The sequence below is a fragment of the Hippocampus comes genome, unplaced genomic scaffold (assembly GCF_001891065.2).
Source record: "Hippocampus comes isolate QL1 unplaced genomic scaffold, H_comes_QL1_v1.1 scaffold111, whole genome shotgun sequence".
NCBI lineage: Eukaryota > Metazoa > Chordata > Actinopteri > Syngnathiformes > Syngnathidae > Hippocampus > Hippocampus comes.
Genome location: NW_017805698.1, coordinates 1,513,700 through 1,540,538, shown reverse-complemented (window position 1 = coordinate 1,540,538; position 26,839 = coordinate 1,513,700). Strand labels below are relative to the sequence as shown.

Sequence of the window (26,839 nt, the reverse complement as noted above, 5' to 3'; positions counted from 1 at the left end):
AGATCTGCACAAATAAATTGAAGTTCGAACGCACCTGTGTGGTGTATTTTTCCTAAACCGAATTGTTAACATTACACCGCAAATATGTCCGAAAAGGGGGAAGTTAATCTCACTGGAGCTAAACAAAGTAAAGGCGTGTGGCTTGTCAAGGTTTGTTCACCTGCAAGTTATCAAAATAGCAAAAAGTTCTCTACTTCAGATACGCAACTTTCATTAGAATGCAATTAGCAAATTGCCTACACCTCATATTTATATAAGATAAAAGTAGCTGCACAATTAATGTATTGGTAGGCATCTTTTCGAATGATAAAAACGGACTTTTTTTTTTGTTTTTGGGGTGGGGGTCGTCTGTCTTTCTCCTAGGTTCCAAAGTATTTAGCGCAACAGTGGGACAAAGCAACAGAGAAGGGAGAGGTGGGGAAGCTTACTATTGGAAAGTATGTATGGTTTAGTCGAGTCATTTCATTTGTTTTGATTATTATCGCATTCCATTAACTGTTGTTTGTTATTCCTTGTCGCCCTTCTAGAAAGCAAGGCAAAACTCAGGTGAGGCATATCCAATGAAAGCACTGGGCTCAAGTTCATTTTTTCAATTTTCACACATTATTAAAACAAAATAAAACTTTATTGTCATTATCATGAACATGATTATTTATTTATTTATTTTTTGATATACCGTAGTACCAATTTGAGTGGGTTTAGGCCAAGCCCTTGGCACAAAAAGTAGACCTGCAAGTACCTGACCGCAAAGACAAGGAGGTGCTTTTGGAAATTTAACTCATTCAATGGCAGCCATTTTCCTCAAATTGGGAGAATGCTAGCCAATTTTGAACGTTTTGACTAATTTTTGAAGTCCTACACAAAATTGAGTTCTCCAACGATAAACACATTGGAACCTACCAAAACAAAGCTTGAACACTCTTCTTTCACCAGGACAAAAAGTACATTGACACAGTTTACCATTCTTGAGAAAACAATGTTTGAACATTGGTAAGTTTCTTGAAAACAATTGTTTCCACGAAAAATTCTGAGAAAAAAGATTCTTTTGTGTCAAGCAGAATTTTCACTTAGATGTTTTTTTTTTTTTTTGCATTTGTGATACCTCACATATCTAAACAATACTTTCCTACTACGTATTTACACGTTTTGGCACTAAATGATTGGGTTTCTACAAACGTATTTTTACGTTTTGGCATTGACTTAGTTAATTTGCTGAACTAACCTCCCTGAGAGTACAGTATGTCTTTTTAAGAGAGAGTCTGCTTCTTTGGATTTACGACTAACAGCTTTGAATGTTGTCCTGCCTGACACTCTGTCTCCCTGGTCATTGTTGCACTCTGAATATGTGAACAGCACGTTCCAACAACGCTCTCATTTTCCGATGGTCCATAATGTAACACAAGGTGCTCGAAGTATATTTCTTATGTGGCACCTCAGCACAAATGTTTTCCCACCATTGCCTGATTCTGTATTTGAATCCCCCCCCACCCCTGCCCCAAATGCTTTCTAATGAACTGTAATGTATGTGTTGTAGCTGCATTTTGTTCATGCCTGATAATTTGATATTCTCCTATTTTGGTCAGGTTTCTTTCAGTCTGAATGAAGAGCTGACAACTATCGGTGCTGTTGGGGAGAGTGAGTCTCCTCTGCAGGTCCCCAGAGAGCATCCCTTCACCATGAACTCACTGGGTGGACAGACCATGGCTGTCTTCAGCCAGGGTGATAAAGGTCAGATTTGATTTTGTAAGCAGACATTACTTAAATGTTGCATGAAGACTTAAAAAAATATTTTTACACCCTTTAAGAAAGGGGTGCAAATTATAGGGAAATGTGTATTTTGACCATTGTGATTATCTTTATTGAATTAGTTGTTTTTCTCTTATACATAGGCGATATAAAGTATACACAATCTCAAATCTTCTTAATTTACAAAAAATGTTGATTGTAGTTAGCTAGCTCAGACAGCTAATATATTCAGCTGATATTTCACTGTAAAAATCCCTGATAAAACTGTGGGGGTATTGCGATTTACATTTGTAGGCTGTTTGTTGGCCGACTTACCGTGCCATAGAGCTGAGAGATTTGCAGGAATTTGCATCAGATCGTAAAAGTAACTGCGACTCAAAATACAGTTTTAAAACCACCATAATCTGGAAATTTGCACTGTTATGAGCCTATGTTGTTGCCAATTTACCAACTAACACTTAACGCGCATTTTATTCGGGTTACTTTACAAATCAATGTCTCCCAATAATGTTTTTACAGATTGCATAAAACAACGCACATAACTTAAACCACTGACTGACATCATCGAAAAAATATGTCAAAATAATTTCAAAATCCTGGAATTTGTAGCTGACTCATAAATTTGGGGTGGCAATGACAAAAATAAAGCTATATTGTATTGATTTATTTTTTGAAACTTATAAGGAGCATTGTTGAACGCTGATGAAAATATTTTACACTGAATTATGAAGAACACATCGCAACCAGGCAAGCATGAAGCTACCCATTTCATTAGGTTTCATATAGTAATTAAATTATCGGTGGGCCACACTACCAGGTCAAAAAATAGAACTGAATCCTTGCTTGTAAAGGTTTTCCTCTGCTGGAGCGGGGTTGTGGATTCATGACCTTGTAAACATCCAAGCAGATTCCATTTATTTAAACTGAGTGAAAATGGAACACATTTCTATAATTTCCTCATTTAGCAGCAGAACAGATGGGGGGAGGGGGAGAGTTACAGACTAACACAGGCGCTTATAAATTCAATTATGTTCTGTCCTCTGCTAGAGGACACAGCAAGAAGTACACTAACACAGGCGTTAAAAGCAGCGTAAGACTTGTTTTGCTCAAGAATGAGGTTCTCTTCCATTAAACTGCCACCAAAAGTTGAAGCACTGAATATTCCACCCATCCATCATGTTCAAGTTCAAGTCAACTTTATTGTCAAATGTGCTCTATGTGCAACATACAGCACAGATGAAATTTCTTTCCTCTCAACCACAGTGCAAACAAACACAGGAGAGAGAGAGGAGCCACTGCGGGTGCCCGCGCCACCATCAACAGAACATAAACGACAAAATAATACAACACAAACACATAAGACGTGATCCGCTTATCCTCATGACGGTCACGGGGTGTGCTGGAGCCTATCCCAGCTGTCTTCAGGCAGTAGGCAGGGTACAACCTGAACTGGTTGCCAGCCAATCGCAGGGCTCACACAGACAAACAACATATTGTGCTCACAAAAGTAAAAAAGTAATGCCTTTCGTTGAGAAAGCTTGTGTTATAAATAAAGTCAGTGTTGAAAGTAACCTCAAACCGGAACCAGGCACCATCTCGGCCGGTTGGTTTTGACATGGAGGGACAGAGGGGAGATAAAGACAGAAATGGGGTGAGCAGCCAGGGGAGGGACACTAGAACAATGGGCACACCAACAACCATATCAACATTAATCTCCCCCAAATCACACATCATGGCAGCATCAAAGACGATACCGCTTCGCTCCCAACACTCAAGTCCCCTGCCTCACCACCACTGATTATCAGCAGATAAATGTGAAGGCGTACCTCCTGAGTAGCGAGAGAAAAACAAAGCGAAACAGGTTAATAAGGTACTACACGGATGGCGATGAGCTGAGAAGGAGAGGAAAAGAAGCTCAGTACTTCATGGGTCCCACGCTATTAACGTCCAGAAGTAAGTCTTGACGTCCAGATATGAAGTACAAAGCCACCATTTATTAGATTGAATGATCGGAAAGCATGCACTTTAACAATATAATGCGCAAAACAGACAGTGGGGAGCTCATGTGAATTTCTCTATGTGATTGCCTTCATTCCTCTTCAGTCATATTTCTGCCCAACTTGCTGAATGTTCGCTCTAAACTGCTGAAAATTGAATTAAAGCTTTCAGCAGGAAGCACCCTGTGCCAGAAGATTGAGGCTTTCAGCGCCCCCAAGCACTTTAAATGCACCCACATCGTACATTAATACCACCTACATATGATAATGGCTCGCTGTTCCTGTTTTGCAAGTTTTTTTTCAGCACTGACTAATTTCCATGTAGATGTTGATAAACACATTAAAAAACATTGTGCGGTCCATTAAAAAAAAAAACATTGCCTCCTTTGAAACCATTTTTATATAACTGTGACCCTGCATTGTGTCAAAAGCTGTCTTTTGAAGTGGCCACATGATTGTGAAAATACAGTGGGAAATAAATTTGGATTATTTCCTCTGAGATGTAATGTTTTATTTTAGTGTTTTCCTCGCCACTGCTTAGCTTACAACATCACTCGCCCGAAGTAAGTTGCGCAGGATGTCACTGCTCTCCCACTCAACGTTACAAGTCTCTCTTGATCACTTTCACACACACCTGCTGCACCATGCACCTTACTCATGTGTATCTTTGTGGACGCATGGAACATTTTGTTTCAAGTCTGTTAATACCCAAATACCCATGCTGTACTGTTATCTTAAGAACCTGGCTCGCTTCATGTGAATGTTGTTGTTTTTTCATTGTCTACCTCTAACAGTACTTGATGATTTTCGTTTTGCTGTTGAGACACAAAATTTGCTCTCTTATCATTCGTCATTTCGATTTTGCTCATGAGATCAGTCTGTTATTGTAATACAGTGAACCCTCGCTATTTCGCGGTTCGTTTATCGCGGCTTCAGTGCATCGTGGATTTTTTCAAACATATTCATAAAAAAAAAAAAAAAAAATTCCATATACAAGGAGTACAGTACTGTATATGTTGCTCTATGTGACTTGCTGTTGTTTTGCAGCTTCTTGCGGACCGTTTGCGGACTTAAAAAAAAAAAAAAGATTTTTAATTTATTTTTACCTGTATATGTTAATTGGTCGCTACTTCGCGGATTTTTGTTTATCGCGGGTGGTTTTGGTCCCTATTAACCGCGATAAATGAGGGATTACTGGATATACAGACTGCTCTGCCTTTTTTGGTCATTGTTTTCTGGTTTTACACATTTATGATCACGGAATGGGGATTTCGGTTTTCAGTCCGAGCTCAAATTTAAATACACAAGTTGTACTCGAGTATTGAAGTTGCACAATCGTATATATTTCTGGAATGGATAACGAATCAAATGCCGCTGTGTGGCATGACGTGAATCCCCTCCAACTCCGTTTGCAACAGTAGCATCTCCCCCCCCCCCCCCCCCACCACACACACCCCCCCCCCCCATGCACATAAACACCAATCCGGCAAGTGTAATATTTTAGCTCTGTCGCCATGACAACAACCTGAGGTGGACGCACACTTATTTAAAGGCAGTAATTGGCTTGGTCATTCAATGCATGTTTTATCACACTGTGTGTGTGTGTGTGTGTGTGTGTGTGTGTGTGTGTGTGTGTGTGTGTGTGTGTGTATCCATCAAACTTATGACATCATTTAGTTTCCATTCATCAAAGCTTCCAGGAAATGTTTCAATGTAATACAGTACTGTACTGACATTTTAAAGCAGTCCCGCAAGAGTTCATGGTTTGACGGGAAGGCCTATTTTCCCTGAAAATTTTGTTCAAATGCCAAATTGTCCGACCATTTGGTTTGTCGGTGGTTTTGAAGCACCGGTGTGTTGCAATATTTGCCGGCTAAAATAGTGACTCATTACCTACGTCTTACCTGCTGCTTTGAAGGCTTTCATATTGAAACCGGACAAATGGTAGTTTTATTTCCTTATTCCCAGCTTGAACGCAATTCCCCAAGGCTATAAGATTCAGTCGACCTCATGTGTTTCCGTGATAATCCCCACATTTCACACCACATGCCGCCGCCTTTGTAATGCAAGTGTTCAGTCAGGCAACAATGGTGAGAGTTCGCTCATGACAACCATCAGTGACAGACAAACACATGAATCTGACTTGGCTTTTGTACTTTTTGTACCAAAATGAACTTCATTATTTCCCTTTCTCCCTCATGTTTTGTTCTGGCAAGACGCAGGTATTGATCAAGAAGTTGCTAAGCAACAGGCTCAGCTGCCACAGAAGTATGCAGAGACCAGAAAGCCAGCTGTAAAGCGATGCTGTGACTTAAGGCTACGACTAACCTGTTATAAGAGGGCAGAATGTTGAAGCCTTTGGAAGCTCCCAGCTCATTGTCCTATTGTTCTTACAGGCTATTTAGATATTGAGGTGTATTTCACATTTTGGGAGATTTTGTTATGCTCCAGTGAAACCAAAGTTGAACATGTTTGGCCATAATTCCAAAGGGTATGATTGGCGAAAGCACAACACTTCTCATCAACAAAAGAAAAACACACAATTGGTACCGTGATGCTTTTGGACAATTTGGGTGCCACTCCGTGTTTCATGACAGTCCTACACCCCCAATGACTGCCATGAAATGGTTACTATTGTCTGTTACTTTGCATGACGTTGACTTTTGCAAGACTTCAAATGTGGAGTTCTGAAATGTATGTCATATTTTACTCTTTTGGTTACCACAGCAAGGACTGAAGCAGTCTTTTGAAGCTTATTATTCCCATTTTGCCAAGCATACTGCATAGAGGAGCAAAAACACCACTTATGACAAAAGCGCTCTTGCACTTTAGAATTACGTACATTAAAGATTGTAGCTGGTGTCCAATGTCATTAAAATATGAATCTCTTTTTATAATTTGCGTCCTTGGATATATTGCAGTCTTATCTTTGGATTTCCTCGCAAAGTGTGGCTAATAAATTACTGTTCAGTCGGCGCTGTCAGACATAATTGTATTTTCACTTAATGAAGCACCTGAATACCATGAATTATAGCCAAATGGCCCCATAAATCCACACGCAGGTAGGCACTTAAGTGTTGCCTTTCATTGCTGTTGCGCGGGACTGTAAATCTTGCGGTATTGCAATGTCACTTGGTTGCTCATTGCTGGCATCAGGGAGTGCTGATGGGGGGGCGGGGGTCGCCGTTGATGTACATGTACAGTATTTTTAGGCTTTCTAGTTCAGCCCTCAGGAGCATTCTTGCCACCCTCGTAATGTTCTTCTTTTGGATAGCATGGTCATTGTCTTCATGAATTTGCTTGGAAATTGTGATTTGCTTAGCGTTGAGTATAATTCAGACGCTACGCTACAGTGGCAGAGGGAAGCTGCTTTGTGTGATGATAAGGTCTCTTCAAATTTTCGTCTTTCCCAGAATCTGTGGTCTTATGCACATTTCATTTCCATATTTAAAATCATTGCAATCCATCTGGAGGATACCTTTGAATTCATATTTATCCATTTTCAGAGACAAGCTTGCAATTTTAGTTGTCTTCAAGCTCGGTTTGTTATACATGAACTGTCACCATCGGACCAAAATTGTTTGTCTTCAGTGTTGACAGCTTTGAAATTTTATGGAATTGATTAAATGTTAGTTCAGAGATTCACTGTTAATACATGCACTAATGAAAAATAATCTTCAAATGAATACCTCTCTTGAGTGATGATTTTTAAATTGAGCATTCTGAGCTGTGTAACGTTCGATTAATTGTAATGACATCTCACATACTTTGTCAACAATGGCTGCAGGCTTTTCCACGGTATAATTAGTTGTTTTAAATGCATTTTCAAACCAAGTATTACAGTAAATTTCCATTGGTATGTGGATGGATGTGAACGAGGGGGTTGCGCGTTCTGAAAATGAGGTCCTTTTATTGTTTTATTTTGTTTGTTTTGTTTCTTTCTGTCCAAGGTGAACATAGGATTGTGACTCAGCCAGCGTTGAAGTGGCCAAATTTAATATGCATTGTTATTTACACACAAAAGCTTTGCCTTCCACCTGCTGTGCGCCGAGCCACCCACACAGGCATCCTGTGACATGAAAATAACAAAAAAGTTACCAAATGTGTGACATTGTTGCCTGTAGATATTGGCTGGGTTGTTTTTATTTTTTGAGAAAATGCTTCGTTTTAGTTTAGTTTTAGTATTAGTTTTTTAAATTATTTTTTAAATACAGGATATGGAATACTTGTCAAGTACAAGCTAGAAAGAAAAGGTCACTAAATAGTGCGTAGTAATAATAATAAAGTACACCACTAAAACTACAATTCTGAAATGACTTATTGACCTTCCTTCGCGCACACAGCAAAACCAAAATAAATACTATTAAAATGAACCCCGAAAGCTTCTGTATGATATTAATTGACAAAGACTAAAACAAAGGACATTTTCGCCACATTTAATTATAGTTTTAGTTCGTTTTATAAACCTAAGATGTAGTTTCTGTTGGTTTTAGTTTTATCTTTAAAAAGCATTTTGGTTTTTATTTGGTTTGGTTAATGACAGTTTTTTTTTTTTTTAAACTTCAATTTTAGTTTCGTTATTTTGTTAGTTTGACTATAATAACTTTGGTACACACCCAATAAAAAATTGTACAGTACTAAATTGCAAACCACTGTTGTATTGCATCACATTGTGTTGTATAAGCATCTTTTCATTTCTTTACAAATGATCTTAGGCTTTTAAAATTCAAGGTTCACAGACACATTCCAGTGAATTGGTTATTGTATCATTGAAAGAATGGAAGACTTGCCCCCATAGCTGCAATGACTAACTGGAGTTGCTTTCATACCGTGCACCAGAAGCATAACAGTAAAACTGCAATTCAGCGCCACAGTGATGATTGCTTTCAAAACAACTGGATGTGGAACGACTGTCTCAGGCGTTAAATTTCACCGTTGTCCCGACTTGTGATGTTATGCCTCTGACACCGCGTCAGATGCTGGCAAACGCCGGGTTTGACTTCAACCTCGCCATCCTGCGCCGGTCCCCAGGACAGCAATATGAGGAAAGAAAAGCTCCACTCTAAAACATTTGACATTTCGTAGCTTGGCTGATTGTGCCCACTCGTCAAATTAGTCTTGCCCTAGCATTTTCCCACCACCGTAAAAAGTGACTCATAAACTAAATGTAACCCATTATAGTCTACACCCTTGATTAGGAACATGCGCTCTTCAATTCAAATTATAAGCCAGTCGTGAGTAGTGACCATGTCTTTTTTGTGTGAGTGTGAAAAATACTTCAGCAGGGTAATCACTGCGTTGTGTAGGAGGATTTTAACAAAATGTGTTCAATTTAGTCTTAGTCTTGTCATTAGTCAGATTTTCAGTGGAAAGTTTGTCTTCTACTAGTCAGTAATAGTCTAAACCAGGCCTGATGGAGATTGACAGTTCAAAACCCCGTGATGCTCAACCATCCTCAATGAAGCTATTGAAACTGCAACAGGCTGTATGAATCATTCTGCATACAGTGCTTTATTCAGAGGTTGAGCGTAAGACGGCAGCTTCCAGTTAGTCATAGTTCAGGCAAAAAAAAAATAAAAGGTGGGGGACTTCTCTATTTTATTTGTCTATGATTAAGAAAACAATGAATGATTGACAAAAGTGAAATACGTGTAATAATAAATAATTGTGCCAACTGTTTGAATTAAATATTGTTGGCGGTAAGTCACAAGTTGGATGTGAGTGTGTGCTTTTTTTTTTTTAACCTGTTTTTGCAGTCCCAAGACAAATGCAAGCCACACTGCAGTCAATGGCTAGATGATTTACTAATTGTTTACACTGTGCGATGGAACATACATTGAAGCATGTTTGCGATGGCACTCATTTAATTGCTTTGGTAAAATGTCCACTTCGGCTTGTTGTCGTAGCAACGGTTAGCTTGAGAGAGAGAGAGAGAGAGAGAGAGAGGTTGAAAAGATATAAACATTGAAAAGAAATAAAATAATGGAATAAAGAGGAGGAGGGAGGGAAAGTATCTAGTATTCTGATTTGATTCAATAGATTTTCAGTGGGCTGATTAAGTTTTTTTTCCCATTTGCAAGCATCGAGCTGACGACAAACAATACGGATTGTACGTCTTACAACTGTGCAATTGGCGGAAATCTCCTGAGCCTCCTGACAATTTGATTCAATTACCGATGAATGGATGCATTATTTTATTTATTTATTTTTATCCCTTAACAACCATCCATTCTTTGTGCTTGTGATCTGAACGTGGAATGTCCTTGGCATCCTCACTTTTCCCCCCTTATTACCTTATCCCTGCTCCTCCCCCTCTATGCCACGGATTCTGTTTCTGGACCTGTAGGATAAGAATCTGAGGTATGTTCGTCATTTTCTAGCTGAGAGGACTGCGGCCTGTTAACATAGACGGACGGGGCGGGGGGTGTTTGAGAGAAAGATGATGGAAATGTTGGAATGGAGTTTGCCCGGCAACAGTTGAAAAGCCCGAGTTTATTTGCTCGCCGAGATTATTTATCTGGTTTCGTCTCACTCACTTCATCCAAAGCTGCCTTTTGATGATGCAAGAATCACGTGACCTTGCAATTAGTACGTGTAGCAGTAACCACCATTAAAAATGCATGACGCTCAACTGCAATTAGAGTGAGTTGTTGCTGAAATCAGAGCAGTCCTGCTTCACCAAGATTTTCTGAAAGAATGTCCATGTTTAATCAACCAACAAAAATATCTGTGTGGAAGTTTTGCATTTGAACTTGAAATGAGTTACTGTGTACAACAAGTCAAGATGTCCGAGGTTGATGTGGCTGCGTGACTCATGGAGGGCGTTGGCTGCAGATGGTTTCGGTCACCACAGATGGTGCAAGTCGGGCTCGTCACCGTATGACGGACAGGTGGAAGGCCTGTTAGTTGGTTTCCATCATATCATATCAGGGGTGGAAATTGTGGACAATCTTGTGATACGATACTATAGAGATATTTTGCCAATGCTAACAGTACAGACATGATCATCGATACGTTGGGGTGAAAAATGGAGAAGGCAAAAAAAAATAAAAAAAATCAATTTATCATTTAATATCAAAAGCTAAAGAAATATACAGTACCATGACCTGTAGTCTTTTTTTTCCATTTAGAAACAAACCAGATTAATAAGTATCAGTAGCAAATAAACATTCTGCTCAACCTTTCTCATGTCTAAGCTGCAAAAGAGAGAACACCATATTCTTACATTTTGAACCACAGACCTATTTTCCTAAACTGAAATGGATCATTTTTAAAGCCTTTTTGATATTCCTTTTATTCTTTTCTGTATTAGAGTCCTTGAGGAAGACAATTTGCTCCTCCAACTTTTAATGATGTGGGACGTGATATTCATTGTGTTATGACATTTTCAGGCAGTTTGAAGGCTGCCATAGTGTGCTAATAGCACATACTGTCAGATTACACCCACTAGCCAGTCATAATGTGACCACAGTCTCGAGGCATATCAATAACAAATGATCTGTGCAATAATCTGCGCTTCAGCAGCCCATATCATAGGAAGAGAAGGGCCTTCTCAAACTACGCGTAATGGTGCAATTTGGCAGGTATATTTTCCAATGGCTTGCGCTGCATTGTACATGGGGTGATTGTGTGCCATTTTCATGTTAATAGTACACTATAGTGACATGCAACCCGATAAAAAGTGTTCCTCCTTCAGGGAAGAGGATGATTGGCCTATTTTCTGGATACCAGATCTTCTCTCCCAAGGGCTGCTCTACGTTGAGTTGTCCTATCATGGCAGCAAGCTAGCCTGTCTTTTTAAAAGCAGTTAATGTGTTCTCAAGTATGGTTTCGGGAGCTTCGTAATACAGACAGTATGCTCTTCGTGTGTACTGCATATTGTTTTCAGCGGGGTGCAGTGTTGGATGACGCGACATTTCAGAGGGCTACGCTTTGATTCAGTCACTCAATCATCGAAGCACGTCAATGTATTGAGGATGATTTAAGTCTTTCATTTCTGACCAGACTGCCCTGTGTTGCTTAACAAATTCACTGATATTCTCTCCACTACACTGTGACAAAATGCTGTAGCTTAAAAAAAAGTTTCAGGCAAATCTATTTCAAGATGAATGGTAAAGAAGTCATTGGAACAAAGCAAAGTTCTGCGTATTGTTTTTGCCTAACCCTATAATGCCATTTGTATCATATTTGATACATGCATTTTCATTATGCAACTCATTCTTTATATTACATTGAATCATCTGTATCAAATTTGATACTGCAGGTTTAAAATATGATTTCCCCCAAATTTTACAAAATACAAAATTCTACATAATGCTTATGAATGGAATACGACAAATATCTAAAACATGATTATGGCAAAAATATTTTTGTGGATTTTGTTACAAGGGTTAATGAACATCTCAGTTCCCAAAAATCTTTGGAAAAAAAAAGATTTTTCTGGCTATTCCTGAATGGTAAAGAAGTCATTGGAACAAAACAAAGGTCTGCGTATTGTTTTTGCCTAATGTAGCGTCAGGTTAATTTTTTTTTTTTTTAACTTATATGGGTATCTTTTAATTTTGTGAAGATCCACTTGATTCTTGTGAATAAATCTGGAGATTCATTTAAAAAAGGAAAATGTCTTGGCTCGTTTGATGTTAGTACAGCACCAGAGTAGTTCCTTTGTGGTTGACAGTGACTTGCTTTATGACAATATCTTGTGCGTTGCAGTGCTTTTGCCCATTTAAAGCAGCCTCTTTTAAGTCTTATTGTTTCTGTGATTTCATTAGTGGCAACTATTGCAATCACCGCACATGGAAGGATACAAACATTTCTCACTCTGCCATCAGGGGTTTCAATTTAATTTTATTCATAAAATATTCACAAAGTCATGATTGATGCACTGACGACACAGAGGCTCACAGCACCAACACAACATTTCTTGAGTGCACAAATGTGTCATGCTCGAGTCAAAGCCCTTACAACAGTCACAGGTGTTTGCGCTAAAATCAGCTTAATGCAAGGGAAAGAGAAACGGATGCTGGTTCATATTAGGATGTCAACCTCTGTGCATAATGAGCTATTCAACGGAGTACACTCGTTGTATTGTAACACACACACTGTCGTAAAAGCGGAGTGGCACAATGGTGCACGTCACGGTTAGTTTTGAGGGCTGCAGCTATTGCAAAAGCAGCAGAAGCAGTCATTGTGCAATGAAGCCACTAGTGAAGCTACCAGTTGTTGAGAATCTCCCTTTTTTTTTCAATTTGATGTCAAAGGGGTTACTGTGCCGTCTTCACTGCACTTGTGGGGACTGATGTAAAGTCAAATTAGCATCGGACCATTAAATGCAATTGGACTGACTGGCAGAACAAACATTGAAACCAAAATAGCATTCCTTGCAGATGATGCCACTCAAATTATTCTGGCCGATTAAATGCTTTGATTGTGGGCCAACGTTGTGCAATGAATTGTGAAGATACGGTTTAAACATCAAGTGAAAGCACACTCTTCTTGAACTCTTCTTTTTCCACTAATAACAAATCACAGCTCAACATGTATTACGAGACCTTCAAGTCAAAATCAAATGTTGGAGGGGTGGTGGTGTAATCAGGCACTGCTTCTATTTTTTTTTCTCCCCCTCTGGGTGTCACACCTCTCTTCTTTCTTCCAAACTCCCTCTCAGCCTATTTGACAAAATGCAGGGCTTCAGCTGCCACGACAGAGCCTTTGCTGCTGTCCAGGCTGGTGACCAACCTGAAGCCAGATCTCAAGGCGAGCATCACGGTCTCGAGTTTCAGGCAGTCAAGCGTGCACAAGAACGTGCTGTCCTCCTTCAGCACGAGCCGCGAGCCCGGCTCCGACTTGATGAAATGTCTGAACTGGATCACGTTGGAAGACACCTCAAATTCTTCCGGAAACCCATCCAGGCGACTCTTTGAGATCTGCACCAGCCGGCCTTTGACCTTTTCGATGAAGGTGTGATCGCTGCAGTACACCTTGAGGCCTTGTGACCTCTCGTGGCTATCTGTCATCTCCAAAAAGGCAGGCTCCCGCTGGGCAGCCCTGTGACTTTCCCACTCAGCCACGGCCTCGACAAGTTCAACCAGACGGTAAAAATCGGCCTCTCTTCGGAGGAGCCCCGCCTCCCGGAAGTCGTCGGGTAGCTGGAGCTCTCCGGTTCGCAGGTAGTTGAGCACATGCCGGAAAACTGGACCGTCTCTGTCAATGAAGGGGTTTCCCATGGAATCCATGTGCTGGACGGGCTTCTTACCATTGGCCAGCTCTTCCAGAAAGGTACCCTGGTGCTTAGCGAGGGTGCTCCGGTGAGCGGTGTACAGGAAGCCCCCGACGTTGATCGTGATCGTGCCTGACGTGGGCTTCTTGAAGCTCTTGCTGGGCTGCAGCAGGTCTGGGTTGATGTGTCTCAGTTCACTTTCCATTCTTCTGAGATTCCATTCCATTCTCACCTTGCCTCTCCAGCTTGGACCCCAGCCTCCTCAGAGCTGGCGGGTATGCATGTGTGCGAGCCGCGCTGATTGGATCGGTGGTCCTCTTTTTTCTTTTTGAGATGTGAGAATGAGTCTCTGACACTGTGATCTGTCTTCGGCTCGTGCGTCGTGATAGCGGGTATGTTTAAAAGTGTAGAACGGTAGGCGGCTGAGTCCTGTCAGGCAGAGGAGCTCCTGTGGACTGATCGTTCGAAAAAGAGAAAGGGTCTCTATACTGGTCTCCCTCCCTCCCTCTCTTTCTCACACTCTCTCTCTGTCTCCCTCCCCTTGAGTGGGTGGGCAGACAGTAGCTCTCTCTCTCACACACACACACACACACACACACACACACACACACACACACACACACACACATGCAGACAAAAAATGAGTATGTGAGTAAATGGCAGAGGGGTATGAACTCCAGTCTGTTTTTTTCACTCACAACAGGTACAGAACTAAGTTCTGGCCATTAGTGTGCACACTTACACATTCGCATCCTCTCATGACTGAAATTGGGACTGCGTATATAAAAGATATTACAGACTTGTTTTTCCTCTGCTTTTGTTATGCCACTTTATTCACCGCTAATTGCAAAGCAACAACGTGTTATGTTAATAAAGTAGGTATATTTTATCTTGCACCCTATCACTCAAGGCTTCTTTTCTTTGGCAGCACATCGTGCACACACGCGTGCGCTTGTTTGTATTTCTTGGGCCGATGGTGGCGGAGGAACATAAACGTGAATTGAGGTCTACACTCTTTGGACCTCCACAATATACAGCATCAGATGTTAATACGTAAATATAACTATTCAATTTGTCATGTGATCCTCTGAATGACAGGTACTCTCAAGTGACAGGTGGTCCCAAAATTAAGAATGACAATCCCTATTCAAAACCTGAAACGGATTTTCACAGGTGGGGTTGTAGTCTTTGTCTACCATGTACAAGGAAATACAGACAGTTTTCGCATCATAAACAGCTTGCGGAGTCCTTATCAACTACACGCCGTCAGAATTGCAAACGAGCCAAATTTATCTGGGTGGACTTGCTTTCTGCCTTCTTGTCATTAAGATGGCCTGTGGAGCATGCTCATTATTTGGGAGGAAAAAAAAAACACGTCAGGATGTGTTTGCACAGCAGTTGGAGCTGACTGAATTACATTTCCCAAAATGCTGCAAAAAAAATAATAAATTACAAAAAAGGATGCTCCTTCCCTCTTTAAGGTGGTGAATAATTCATTAAGGAGCAGTAAGAGCTCCTGGTGAAACATGGAGTCACTTGACTGCTGTGAAGCTGGCATGGCAACCACTTAAAATAGGGTCCTCTTTGAGCTCAGAGCTGTCAGTCTCGTCTTTCCTTGCAGAAGCCTTTCTTTGGCACAGAGCCTGCATGTGTAGATCATATAATTGACCCAACTAACCCAAGTGTTTGGAAGGTAAATTTAAATAACGAAATGCATCAAAAACATCATTTTTTTTCCAGTGATTGACTTGTCTGCACCCAGCTATGATCAGCACGGCCAACCATACGGCTTGTTCCTCACATCAAAATGCAGTAATTCTCCTAGAGCCTAAATTTAATTGAAGTGAATTCTTATTTGGCATAAGAGGCGACTTATGTTCATTCTGATAAAAATAGACTTCTTAACATTATTTACAAGTTGAAATGCTGATAGTTCGTGTGTATAGAAAATCATTGTAATTATTATTTGTCAGTGGTTTAGATTGATTGCATTTAAAATGCGTGTGGATATTTTATAGGACATAACATTTCGTATAGCTTTTATAATACAATATTGAAGATTACATTGTGGTTGTATTAGTTACTTCCGTACCTATTTGAATGCCTATTAGACTGAAGCAGCTGTGTGGTAATGGGGTCAGGCAGCATGGTCTCGAGTCACACAGGTTTTCCATTTTTTTTTTTTTTTTTGCACCACCCATTTAATTATCAGTAAACTGAACCAAATCAAGAGGAGTATGTGGACATTCATTTCATCGACGAACTTGTGGACAGTGTAGAAAGTGAGATTGGAGCCAAAATATTGATTACGAACCTACACTTTCCACCTTTTACCTTCTCAAACATATTGGGGAACTTACAATGCGATGGTAACTTTTCTGAATAAGGGGCCACATTTTGTATTGTACTTCGTCCTGTCAAAAAGACGATCTTACGGCGAACAAAATGATATGAATGGTACTGATTGGAATCATTGCATTTCCTTAATGAGGCAGCCTCCGGCCTGCGCAGATGAGCTTCTAATAATAGGATATTATCTTTGGAGAGCCAATCAGCAAGTTGCACACTTGCATGCAGTTTGCTTCCTCGTTAACATGAACAGGCGACGCTTCATCAGCTGCGTTTGCGTGTACATTTGCTGGCGTCAGGTGGAACCCTCGCATTTCCAAAAGCATCACTTTTCAGGAAAACAAAAGCAACATGTTTGTTGAGTCATTAACGTTGCCTCGTTAAAGACAACTGGCCACACTTTGGATTGGTCACTAATTTTGTGAAAATAACAGACCCTCGTTGGGACTGACCAATAGGATCAAAATTGGACATATAGACAACTGGCCACACTTTGGATTGGTCACTAATTTGTGAACAGACCCTCGTTGGGACTGACCAATAGGATCGAAATTGGACATACGAGGTTTCCATATGACAGTGACAATTTGTAGCATGTGTTCACGTTGTTCTTTTATTTGCGTTTTTTTTTTTTTTTTTGTGAATGAATAAAGATGTTGCTTCATTCACAAATTTCACAGATTGCTATGTATTTCATCTTCGTTTTCTTTTAATCTTTTTCTATACATTGTGATGAAAGTCGGTACGAGCTGTCAGGACCAAAAACAGCAACTAAATAATACACTCATCAATTTGCATTCTAACAAGTCCAGCGCATCTGCCATCCAGCATGGCCGCAGCTATTTAAAGCAACCGCATTAAGTCTTCTCATGTACATGGAGATTTGTCCCGGTAGATTACAGAGATAATGGTTAGTTGACAGGGCCTAACGTAAGTACAGGGAGGAAAAAACGACTGAAATGATCACGCACAGTAGAAAATGTGCCTCCAGGGTAAATGGCGACGGCACGGAAGTAATCTATTTTGATTGCTATTGTATTGACCGCGTGTCTTTTGGGCTTTGTACAGATGTTCGGAAAACTAATTGCTACGTAGCTCATACAGCTAGCATTGCCTCAGACTGTAATAAGGCTCTACACGGCAATTAACGACTGAAAAAAAACCCAGATGCTTTAGGGCAACACTATTTGGACATGCATCAATGTAGAAAGCTAGGAGACATATAGCCTGTGTATTTATCAGATCATGTTGTGTACGATAGATGAGGAGAGCAAGGTTAGACACTGGTGGCGGATGGAGGCTTGGTGGGCGGCTTGCTGTTTGTTGTGTGAAACATTAGGGAGGTCAGAGCTGCAAGCGCAGGACCTTGAAACAGATGGAGGTGTGAGCCGAGTGTGAGGGGGTGTACGGTTAACCTCTCCCTCGCATCCGTCTCTCTGTCTTCACTCCTCTCATCCTCTATTCATCTATACCCTTAAAGAATGTGTAAATGGTCTCTCTTCATCTCCCGAAATACACCTCTCAAATCATGCAAAAAGGCAAGAGTTTAAACCGCTACCGTGTGAGCCATAAGCGTGCACCAAGACTTTTGGCAAATATCCAATAATTAATCATGTTTGGTTTTTTACGCTTATGGGGGGATGAATCCTTCAGAAGAGGCATTTGGTGTAAATGACCTGCTATCGCTGCATTTTGTGGCTGCATTGTTTGTTGCTGAACATGGTGTAGTTTGCAGCAGGCATCTCATTGGGCAGCTATAGGGTCCTCAGAAAGTTTGCGGCAGTTACGTTTTGTTTTTATGATTGTTTTCATTTACATCGTAATTTTCGGATTTTTTTTCTGCCACAGAAAAGCAAATGATGGGTTCACTTTTTGAAAATTGGCTCGTGCAAGAATGTTGGTAAAAATATGTGCGAAACAACTTCACTGGTTTTCACATTTTCCTATTAGCAGCGGTTAACACTTGATCGTGTTGGCCAAAGCACAGATTTATCACTGGAGATTTTTATCGTGAAACATGCATGCTGGACTCTTTGTAAATCTCAAGGGTTTCCTCCCCCACACCGGAGCCTTGAGATCCCTCTCTATGTGGCTTTTCCACCGATTTTCACGTGTGTTGTGCGTGGGTGTCGCTTTAGTTTCTGTTTGCTGGCATGTGTTAAATCCAATTCTTTCCTTTAATTGCCTGCCTTGAGCAGTAAACAGATCAAGATCCTCTCCTCTCTGACTTCTACTTCGACCCGAGTTGTTAATGGTCTCAATATTCAGAACCCACCGACCGTAATTTCTTTGATTGAACCTCATGCGACACATGAAGTTGGACAGCATGTGGTGGTTGCTATGGTGACCGTGGCGATTGCACCCGCACTAAATGATTCAAGGCTGTTTTAAATCAAATGACACTGTTTGCAAGCCACAATCAGCTTTCAGCCGACAAGCATGAACTCAGCGAAAGTGTGTACTGAACATATGTATGCATGCTCATCATTACAGACTGAGTCACTACTACAGCAAGGTGCAGCCATTTTTAAAGTAACCATCTGTTTTTTTTGTTTTTTTTTTTTTTTGTGGAGCGCAAGTAGGTAGGTCACAGAGTATTTGGACACATTGACAAATGGTTACCTGTGGGCTTTGTAGAAGAGTAGTATTGGTTCCTGTACTTTAAAGCCCATAGTTTACCTTATACCTGAGCAACGTTCATATCGATGGTCTGTATTATCTGTTCATGTTTTGCTTTCTGCTGCTTTGTTCATAACACATTTTGGGCAATTCCTTTGAATCAGTCACTTGGACATTCAGGCTGAACATATTCAACAAACTGTATTTTATTTATTTTTTTTTTTGAGTAGTAAGTCAGACTTTTTTTCATAGATTGCCTGGTCCTGTGACTTAGTCATGTGCGATTTGTATTTATTAAAATTAGAGCTTGGACTGGCACCCAAACGCCCCACTCCCCAAACGTTTTGACTTTCTTTTGGCGATTGGCCAGTACTTTTGGTGCATCACCGCCAGAATGCAGTCTGAATAACCGAATGGCACATTTGAACAATACTCTGATTTTCAAAACAGAGTGAAGCAGTGCATGCTGGGGCCAGTTTTTCTGAACGCAACCATGAGTAGGGAACGGGAACCCCCCCAGACGTGAATCCAAGCTCCACGCTTCTTGGTCTCGGTTTTTGTCAAATAAATTTGCCCTCAAAATGTACTCAAAAGCGACATTTTTTTTTCTTTTTTTCTTCTTCAGGATTCATTTTTTTGGCTTATGTGACTTTATACCCAAGTCACTCCACACTACTTTTGACTGAAGGCAACCACATTGAAGAATTTGTGTTGCCAGAGGGAGATGTTGGTGTAATCTGTCTCCTTTATTGATTGGACTTGTTGCCGTTTATCCATTTCACCTTCCCTCCCTGAATAATGAGCATCAGAGGCCTTCGCAATAAGATCAATAGCTTTACTCAGTCGACAACGCAGTCTGTACCACTGTCAAATAGTAAGCTCTTTAAACTCAATCTAAATGTATTTAGCAAATAAATTTAATCTTACAAAAAAAAAAAAAACATTAATCTTAATGTCGCTAATCATTTAGCAAATAAATTTAATCTTACAAAAAAAAAAACATTAATCTTAATGTCGCTAATGTTTGGATGAAAAGTAAGGACGAACTTAATTGGTCACACACTGGAAATGTGAGTTATGGCAGCATGAATGAAAAATGCCCAAATGCAATATAACCATGGAAAATAGATGAAATCTACACATTCAAGGTTAAAGAGAGGAACGGAATTTTAATTCCTTTATATGTCCTTTGATAAAGCGTATGTATTGAAAACAACAAAAATCTTTGAATTCCAAACACCGCATCATTTAAATGTTTACTCATCATGCTATTTATTTCAGCATCTGACTTTAAGACCATAATTTAAAATGTATGATAATTGAGCTAATTAAATGTTGAGTACATAAATCCACATAACTTATCACTGGCACATGTACATTCAGGCTTGTCAGGACTGCCTTTTGTCAGTTAATTCTTAGTGAAGCAAAAATATTCTCCACTAATAAAATAAGAATTATTATTATCTCTACACAGTGTGCCGTTATCAGCCGTGAACACAAAAAGAACAGTTGCAAAGACTGGTAGCAGTTGGCGTGTTCCGACAGGGGATCCTGCTGTGCCACTATCGCCGCCGAATGTCGTCACTCCGAGAAGACGTCATGCTTCACACGTTTTTTTTTTTTTTTTTTCCTGGGCCTCGCTTGCCCACACATTTGAAATGCGGAGACAAGTTTACGTTGGCGCGCATCCCTGCGCAGTCAACTCATTCGCACGTCAGAGGATTCTCCGTCTCCTCCACGGGTCATCTGGACCTCCTGCAGTCCTTTGAGCATCTCACTCAACAGAGTGTAAAATGTTGCGGCTTCTCCCAAATGGTGCATGTCCACATACAAACAATGACTAATGGAAAAACAAGAGTGCATAAATCGGCAAGCAGTTGTCATTAGTACAACAACAGGCTTAACAGTTGGTTTATTCTGAAGACGATATATCGATTCCACGTGACTTAATCATCTATTGACATTGAACATGTTTCGTTCTTGGAGTTTGCGTACTTTTCACCACCTTGTTATTTCTGTTGTTGTTAGTTTCAAATGGAAAACCAAAAATGGATAACGGCGATAAAATGGTCATTTTATTTAGAAACGAATCAGGGCTTTGACACTGCTCAAACGGGTCAACAGTAAGCCTGTCCTGAGTAATTCCAGTTAGAAATGAAATTGAATCAGCGCACGTTGAACCGAATTTGCAGCTCCAGTGCTCAACACAGGAGAATGTAGCAGCACATGAAGATGACTCGTAGGAGGTGGGGTCACTCACAATCTGTGAGTGTGGCAGCTGTGGGTCTTTTTAAGAGCATGTTATCACTTGTGTAAATGTAATAGCCCTTTTTTTTTGACACAGTACCATATTTCGGATGAAAATGTGCAAGCAATATTCTGTAATTGCATCGTCCTAATTTGTTTGCCTACTTACCTCACCACAGCACTTGAGTGCGCATGCTGTAACAGTTGCTTTGTTGCCCCACGGTAATGCTTGTCTTGTGATCGACGCACTTAACGATGTTCCAAAATCAATCCTATCGGGAAATGACAAAGAATCGATGTCTAATATGCTCCCGCAAAGGTCACATCGTTTTTCCATAACGACACAAATCTTCATTCTCGTAGATGAGCTCAGTCTGGAGGGGATGGTGGTGCACAGAGCTGAATGCAGACCCGTCGTCACTGACAACTACATGAAGCTTAAGAAGTGAGTGGTATGCGAAATGCACAACTCATGTGGACAAACAAATATGACGAACGACAAAAACAAATGACATCACACGTCGGTGTCTTGAGTTAGTTGCGGTGATCTGCCATGTGTGATAGTGGCACCTAAACATGCCACGACACAGGAAAGCGGCGGCACGGTGTATGCTTTTTTCCTTGTGTGTCCATCAACCTGTGTTTTTTTTTTTAAACCACTTACTGACATTGGTCTGCTTTTCATTGGAATCTCCTATTCAGGGCAAATTAGTGGCTGGTATCATTCTGACAAACTATCACCTGCAGATGCGGCAATACAATGCAGTACAATGCAAACGCAATGCCGTTCGCTTAGCTGTTTCAGACTATTTCTGTGTCCTCCATTAGTTAACATTGAAACTGACAAAGTGCATTGCAAGAGCACACTTGCTGGAGAGCATTGGTCCTGTTGGGGATGGTGGCGGTGGTGGTGGGGGCGGGGGGAACTCATGTGTTCAAATAACGCACTGATCATTTTGCTTTGGATGCTGGACAGACGTCACAGATGGCCACATTTTAGTACACAGTGATCTGTCCAACAAATGTCCTTCCATTAAGGCAAATGAGGAACAAGAAAGACTTGCCACATGTCATGATTTAGCTTGGTTTATATTAACTTATCTTAACTGGAGATCGATATGTAAATATATACGTGCTTAGTGTAGTTTTAAACATGAAGCGGTGGGGCTCTGTTAGTTATACACTCGTGATAAAAGTACAATACAATACATCTTTATTTAGCGCTGTCACAACAGGTTCAGCTGTTGTGAAAGTGCTTTACAGAACAGTTAACATCCATCCATCCATCCATCCATCCATTTTCCGAGCCGCTTACCCTCTCAGGGGTCGCGGTGGGTGCTGGAGCCTATCCCAGCTGTCTTCGGACAGTAGGCGGGGGACATCCTGAACCGGTTGCCAGCCAATCACAGGGCACACAGAGACGAACAACCATCCGCGCTCACACTCACACCTAGGGACAATTTAGAGTGTTCAAGCAGCTTGCCATGCATGTTTTTGGAATGTGGTGGGATACCGGAGTATCCGGAGAAAACCCACTCAGGCATGGGGAGAATATGCAAACACCACACAGGGAGGCCGCAGCTGGAACTGAACGCGCCTCTGCACTGTGAGGTCGACGTGCTAACCACTGGACCACCGGGCTGCCCTAACAGTGAACATAATATAACACAACACATAACATAAGACACAGGCAGTCATGCAATCTTAACCACTTTTCCTGCATACGCTTTTTTGTTTGAAGCAGTTATAGATGAAAGAGGAGAGATTCAAAGTGTCCTTTCACCAGTGGATCAGAGACGTCAGGCTCCAAATGTGCACACGTCTGCTGCAAGCTTAAGTTAGAAAGCAAACAAGAAGTAGTAAATATTGTCTAAAAAAAAGAGGCTTCAAACTGTGCATAGCCACTTTCAGCTGAAGGTTACTGTCAAACTAAACATAAAACAAAGTGAATTCCACATTGCATATTTAAAGTAACCTTATAGCCTGCGCTACCCGGATGCTAACATGTAATTGGATACTTCACAGTCATATGGCCCAACAATTAGCATCTATAGTCAGGTCCATAAATTTTGAACCACAGATACAATTCTCCTCTTTTTGCATCTAAACACCATCACAATCGACGAAATGAAAAAAAAAGACAATCAGTTTTAATTTAAAGGCATTTACATTGAAATCAGGTAAACAACAGTTACACTCAACAGTAAATGCCTCCTCCTTTTTGAGGGGCCAAAAGTAAACTTTTAACTTATGACTTGGAAGGCCTTTGCAGTCAGTTACAGCCCAAAGTCCAGACCTAATTTGAATGCGTTAATTTTGGCAGAATCAAGACGACTAACAATTATGTTGCGTTAGGACTGTTGATAGTCAGACGCTTGTATTGAAAAAACACGTGCGCGCATGTGTTTGTGCGTCTCAGGGTTCAGATGAAGGAGTCCTTGAAGCCCCAGCGTTTATCACAGCAGCTGGAGCGAGCCATCACGACCGTCTACAAGCCTGTGGCCAACCACGACTTCAACGTGAGAGCGACATTCCTCCCACGCCTGGCAAAAATGTCAGCGTCCATCCGTACACCTCGGAGCAACCTTAGTGATGACCTCCGATGTGTTCCCCAGGTGGAATATGAGAAGAAGAAGAAATCCGAGGGCAAGATGGTGAGAGCTGAGCGACAGGTGGTGTTGGACATGCTCTTCTCTGCGTTTGAGAAGCACCAGTACTACAACATAAAAGATCTGGTGGACATCACCAAGCAACCCGTGGTGAGCAAAACGCACGAGCACAAACGGTGCCGACGGCAACCGTGCAACAAACAAACAAACAATACACCTGCCCACTATCCACCTTGCTTTGTTCCATTTGCGCCAATCGCCCACAGCATGACGTTTGTGTGTGTTCACACTATCTGCTGTGGCTTCAATTTGGGCCAGTTCTCTTTTCTCTTCCACACACACACACACACACACACACACACACACACACACACACACACACACACACACACACGGGTTGCTTCGATAACAGTGGATTTGTTCCAGCGAGCAGAGAACAGCAATGTGTAGGTGCTGATGAGAATGAGACCTTGAGGTCCTCCGCTCCCTCTGATTGCATAACCATTGCCTGAGTGGGAGACAAACGCCGCACTGCACTCCATGCCACCATTCCTCTCCCAAAGCACTTGGCTAGCACTCCAATTAACTGAACTGAAGTAACTGAAATGCCCATTGTCAAAAGTCTTGCTGTTCAACAAACAGTGTGCAGACGGCGGACAGTGCTCTAGAAGCACCACAGCGACACCCTGTGGAGGTTTATTGACTAGGTCGCTGTGTCCAACATTTATGAAGCCAACTCAAATCCTGTCTGGTTCAAGATAGAGGGCTGTCCAGTGACATTTCGGTCTTTTATGGGTTTATCCTCGCCTTTGACATTTTATTCAACTGGCTTTTTTTTTCCCTCATACAGTGCATCTGTAGCGTATTCACAACAGCACTTCACTTTGTCCATATACAGTGCATCTGTAGCGTATTCACAACAGCACTTCACTTTGTCCACGTTTTGCGATGTTACAGCCTCATTCCAAAATTTGACATAAAGCACCCAAATGGTTGTGGAAATTTTGCAAAGTTATCACCAATAAAATAGGAACTCACGTATACATTAGTCCATAGACTTTGCCACGGAGCTCAAAATTGAACTCAGGTGCACCATTTTTCCAATGATCATCCCTGAGAGGTTCCTATACCTTAATTGGGAGTCCAATTGTGGTAAATTCAATTGATCGGACATGATTTGGAAAGGCACAGGCCTGTTACAGTGGCACCGGTTACGGTACATGTCAGCAACCCACCTGGAGGTTACCGAAAGGCAAGAAGACTCAGACCACGAGAAAGAAAAATCTCTGGTTTGATGATTCAAAGATTGAACGGTGTGGCACGAATGCCAGGGGTCATGTTTGGAGGATGCCAGGCATTGCTCATGACCTGACCAAATCTATCCCGACAGTGAAGCACGGATGGGCAGAATCATGCTGTGAGGATGTTTTTCAGTGATAGGACCTGGAAAACTAGTCAATACTGAGGCAAAGATAAATGCAGTAATATATAGAATGCGATGAATCTAACATAGCAAAATGTGGAAAAAGTGAAGTGCTGTCAAGAGTTCCGGATGGACTGTTCCTCGCTGGCATGATACATTTGTCAAAAATTATTTTCTGACCAAATAGGTGTTATTGGAAAAACTCCAGTCACACCTGATGATTTCCCAGCACAAAAGACAGGTTGGGAAACAGTGCACTCAGCACTCTACAACCTACCCAAAATTAGAAACTCAGTTGCAATAGCACGGCTGTCAAACTTAATTCCATAATCTTGATTGTCCTCGGGTTAAAACTCATAGTTCAGCATGCAGCTTGGGTCTTCCAAGTTCGCGGTTCAATTCACATTTGTTGCAGAAAAGCCTACTGAGCTTTTGTTCATACATCAAGAATTCAAGTCTTTTTTTTATATAGGCAAGTGCAAATTGAATAGTTGCTTCGTCTTAGGCAATAATAGATGCACACGGGTGCAGCAGTAACAGTTTGAACAGAAAGAATTGTACGCTAAATATTTGCATTTGCTTTGGCTGTTTTCGTTATGGCGTATGGGCAATGCTATTTTTTTTTTTTGAGTCATGCCTTCTGCTTGCCAGAAGTTCAGATGCACTGTTTATATACTAGGCGAGCATCCAAGGCAGGTACGCTTCCTGTCCCTTACCTAATATGTTCCGCGTCCCTATCATATTAGATAATCGGCCCTGAATTTGATTATTAGCTCATTTATTGCAAGTTTTAAACAAAAGTTTTTAAAAAAAACGGCAAGATTTCGTGGGCCTCGCATGATTTGCATCCCCGGTTTGACACCTGTGGGCTATAAAGGGGTCATTTCAAATTTCATTGACACGCTGCAATCCAGGTTCAACTTCTCAGCTGATCGGTATTGAGATCTTGAAAGTAAAGGCATGTTTCTGCAATGTCCCGTAGACCTACCTGAAAGAGATCATGAGGGACATTGGTACATACAACAGCAAAGGTGCTCACAAAAGCACATGGGAGCTAAAAGCAGAGTACAGACACTACCGGTCAGCTGAGGAGGAGGAGGAGGAGGAGGAAGAAGAGATGCAGACGGCCTAACTTCCATTTACAAGCAACTTTTTTTTTTCTTCCTGCCAGTATGACACACTCTTGGTACTTCAGTTATGCAGTAGACTTTATTATGGTTTAGCTATCAGGATTATTTTTTTCTTTTCAGTGATGCCAACGCAAGCCTTTGCCTCCATGTTGGAGAGTCCAGTAAAGTTCATTTTCAACATTGGCGTCTTTCTTTTGATGTTGCTATGGCAACTGCGGATCCCCACCGTCAGCCATGCTCACAGAACACATGGGGTGAAGTCATGCTGCGTTGATTTTAAAATCTACAACCGCTATCTGACCGCACCCAAAGCCAGACACGTGCACGGGGACGCTTACGTGTTAAAAGCAGATGCAACACTTGCCGGCGGTGGTAATTGTCTAAAATGTGCGCCAGCCTTTGAATGATGGGTGCAATTGACAAGTGTGTTGACGTGCACTTACTGATCCACGACACTAGATGGCAACGGCTATACTCGCCTCTCATTTCGATTTTTAACA

The 26,839-nt window shown here is 41.2% G+C and overlaps 2 protein-coding genes across 2 annotated transcripts; one reads left to right on the top strand and one right to left on the bottom strand.

Annotated features, from left to right (window-relative positions):
* On the top strand, positions 1 to 26,519 carry LOC109523329 (general transcription factor IIF subunit 2-like). The gene is made up of 8 exons (XM_019882406.1): positions 1 to 150; positions 364 to 437; positions 528 to 546; positions 1,584 to 1,728; positions 21,541 to 21,622; positions 23,597 to 23,696; positions 23,793 to 23,936; positions 26,192 to 26,519. The coding sequence occupies exons 1-8, from the start codon at positions 85 to 87 to the stop codon at positions 26,339 to 26,341; spliced, it is 780 nt and encodes a 259-aa protein (XP_019737965.1). The 5' UTR covers positions 1 to 84; the 3' UTR covers positions 26,342 to 26,519.
* On the bottom strand, positions 12,979 to 14,476 carry kctd4 (potassium channel tetramerization domain containing 4). The gene has a single exon (XM_019882407.1). It carries the CDS (start codon positions 14,186 to 14,188, stop codon positions 13,412 to 13,414), a length of 777 nt encoding a protein of 258 aa, XP_019737966.1. The 5' UTR covers positions 14,189 to 14,476; the 3' UTR covers positions 12,979 to 13,411.
* Positions 26,520 to 26,839: the final 320 nt, after the last annotated feature.

Excerpts from the sequence above, each read along its gene's own strand:
- LOC109523329 (XM_019882406.1), top strand. The coding sequence starts at position 85 with ATGTCCGAAAAGGGGGAAGTTAATCTCACTGGAGCTAAACAAAGTAAA. Across the intron at positions 21,623-23,596 it reads AACTACATGAAGCTTAAGAA|GGTTCAGATGAAGGAGTCCT; the intron begins GTGAGTGGTATG and ends TGTGCGTCTCAG. Across the intron at positions 23,697-23,792 it reads TGGCCAACCACGACTTCAAC|GTGGAATATGAGAAGAAGAA; the intron begins GTGAGAGCGACA and ends TGTGTTCCCCAG.
- kctd4 (XM_019882407.1), bottom strand. The coding sequence starts at position 14,188 with ATGGAATGGAATCTCAGAAGAATGGAAAGTGAACTGAGACACATCAAC.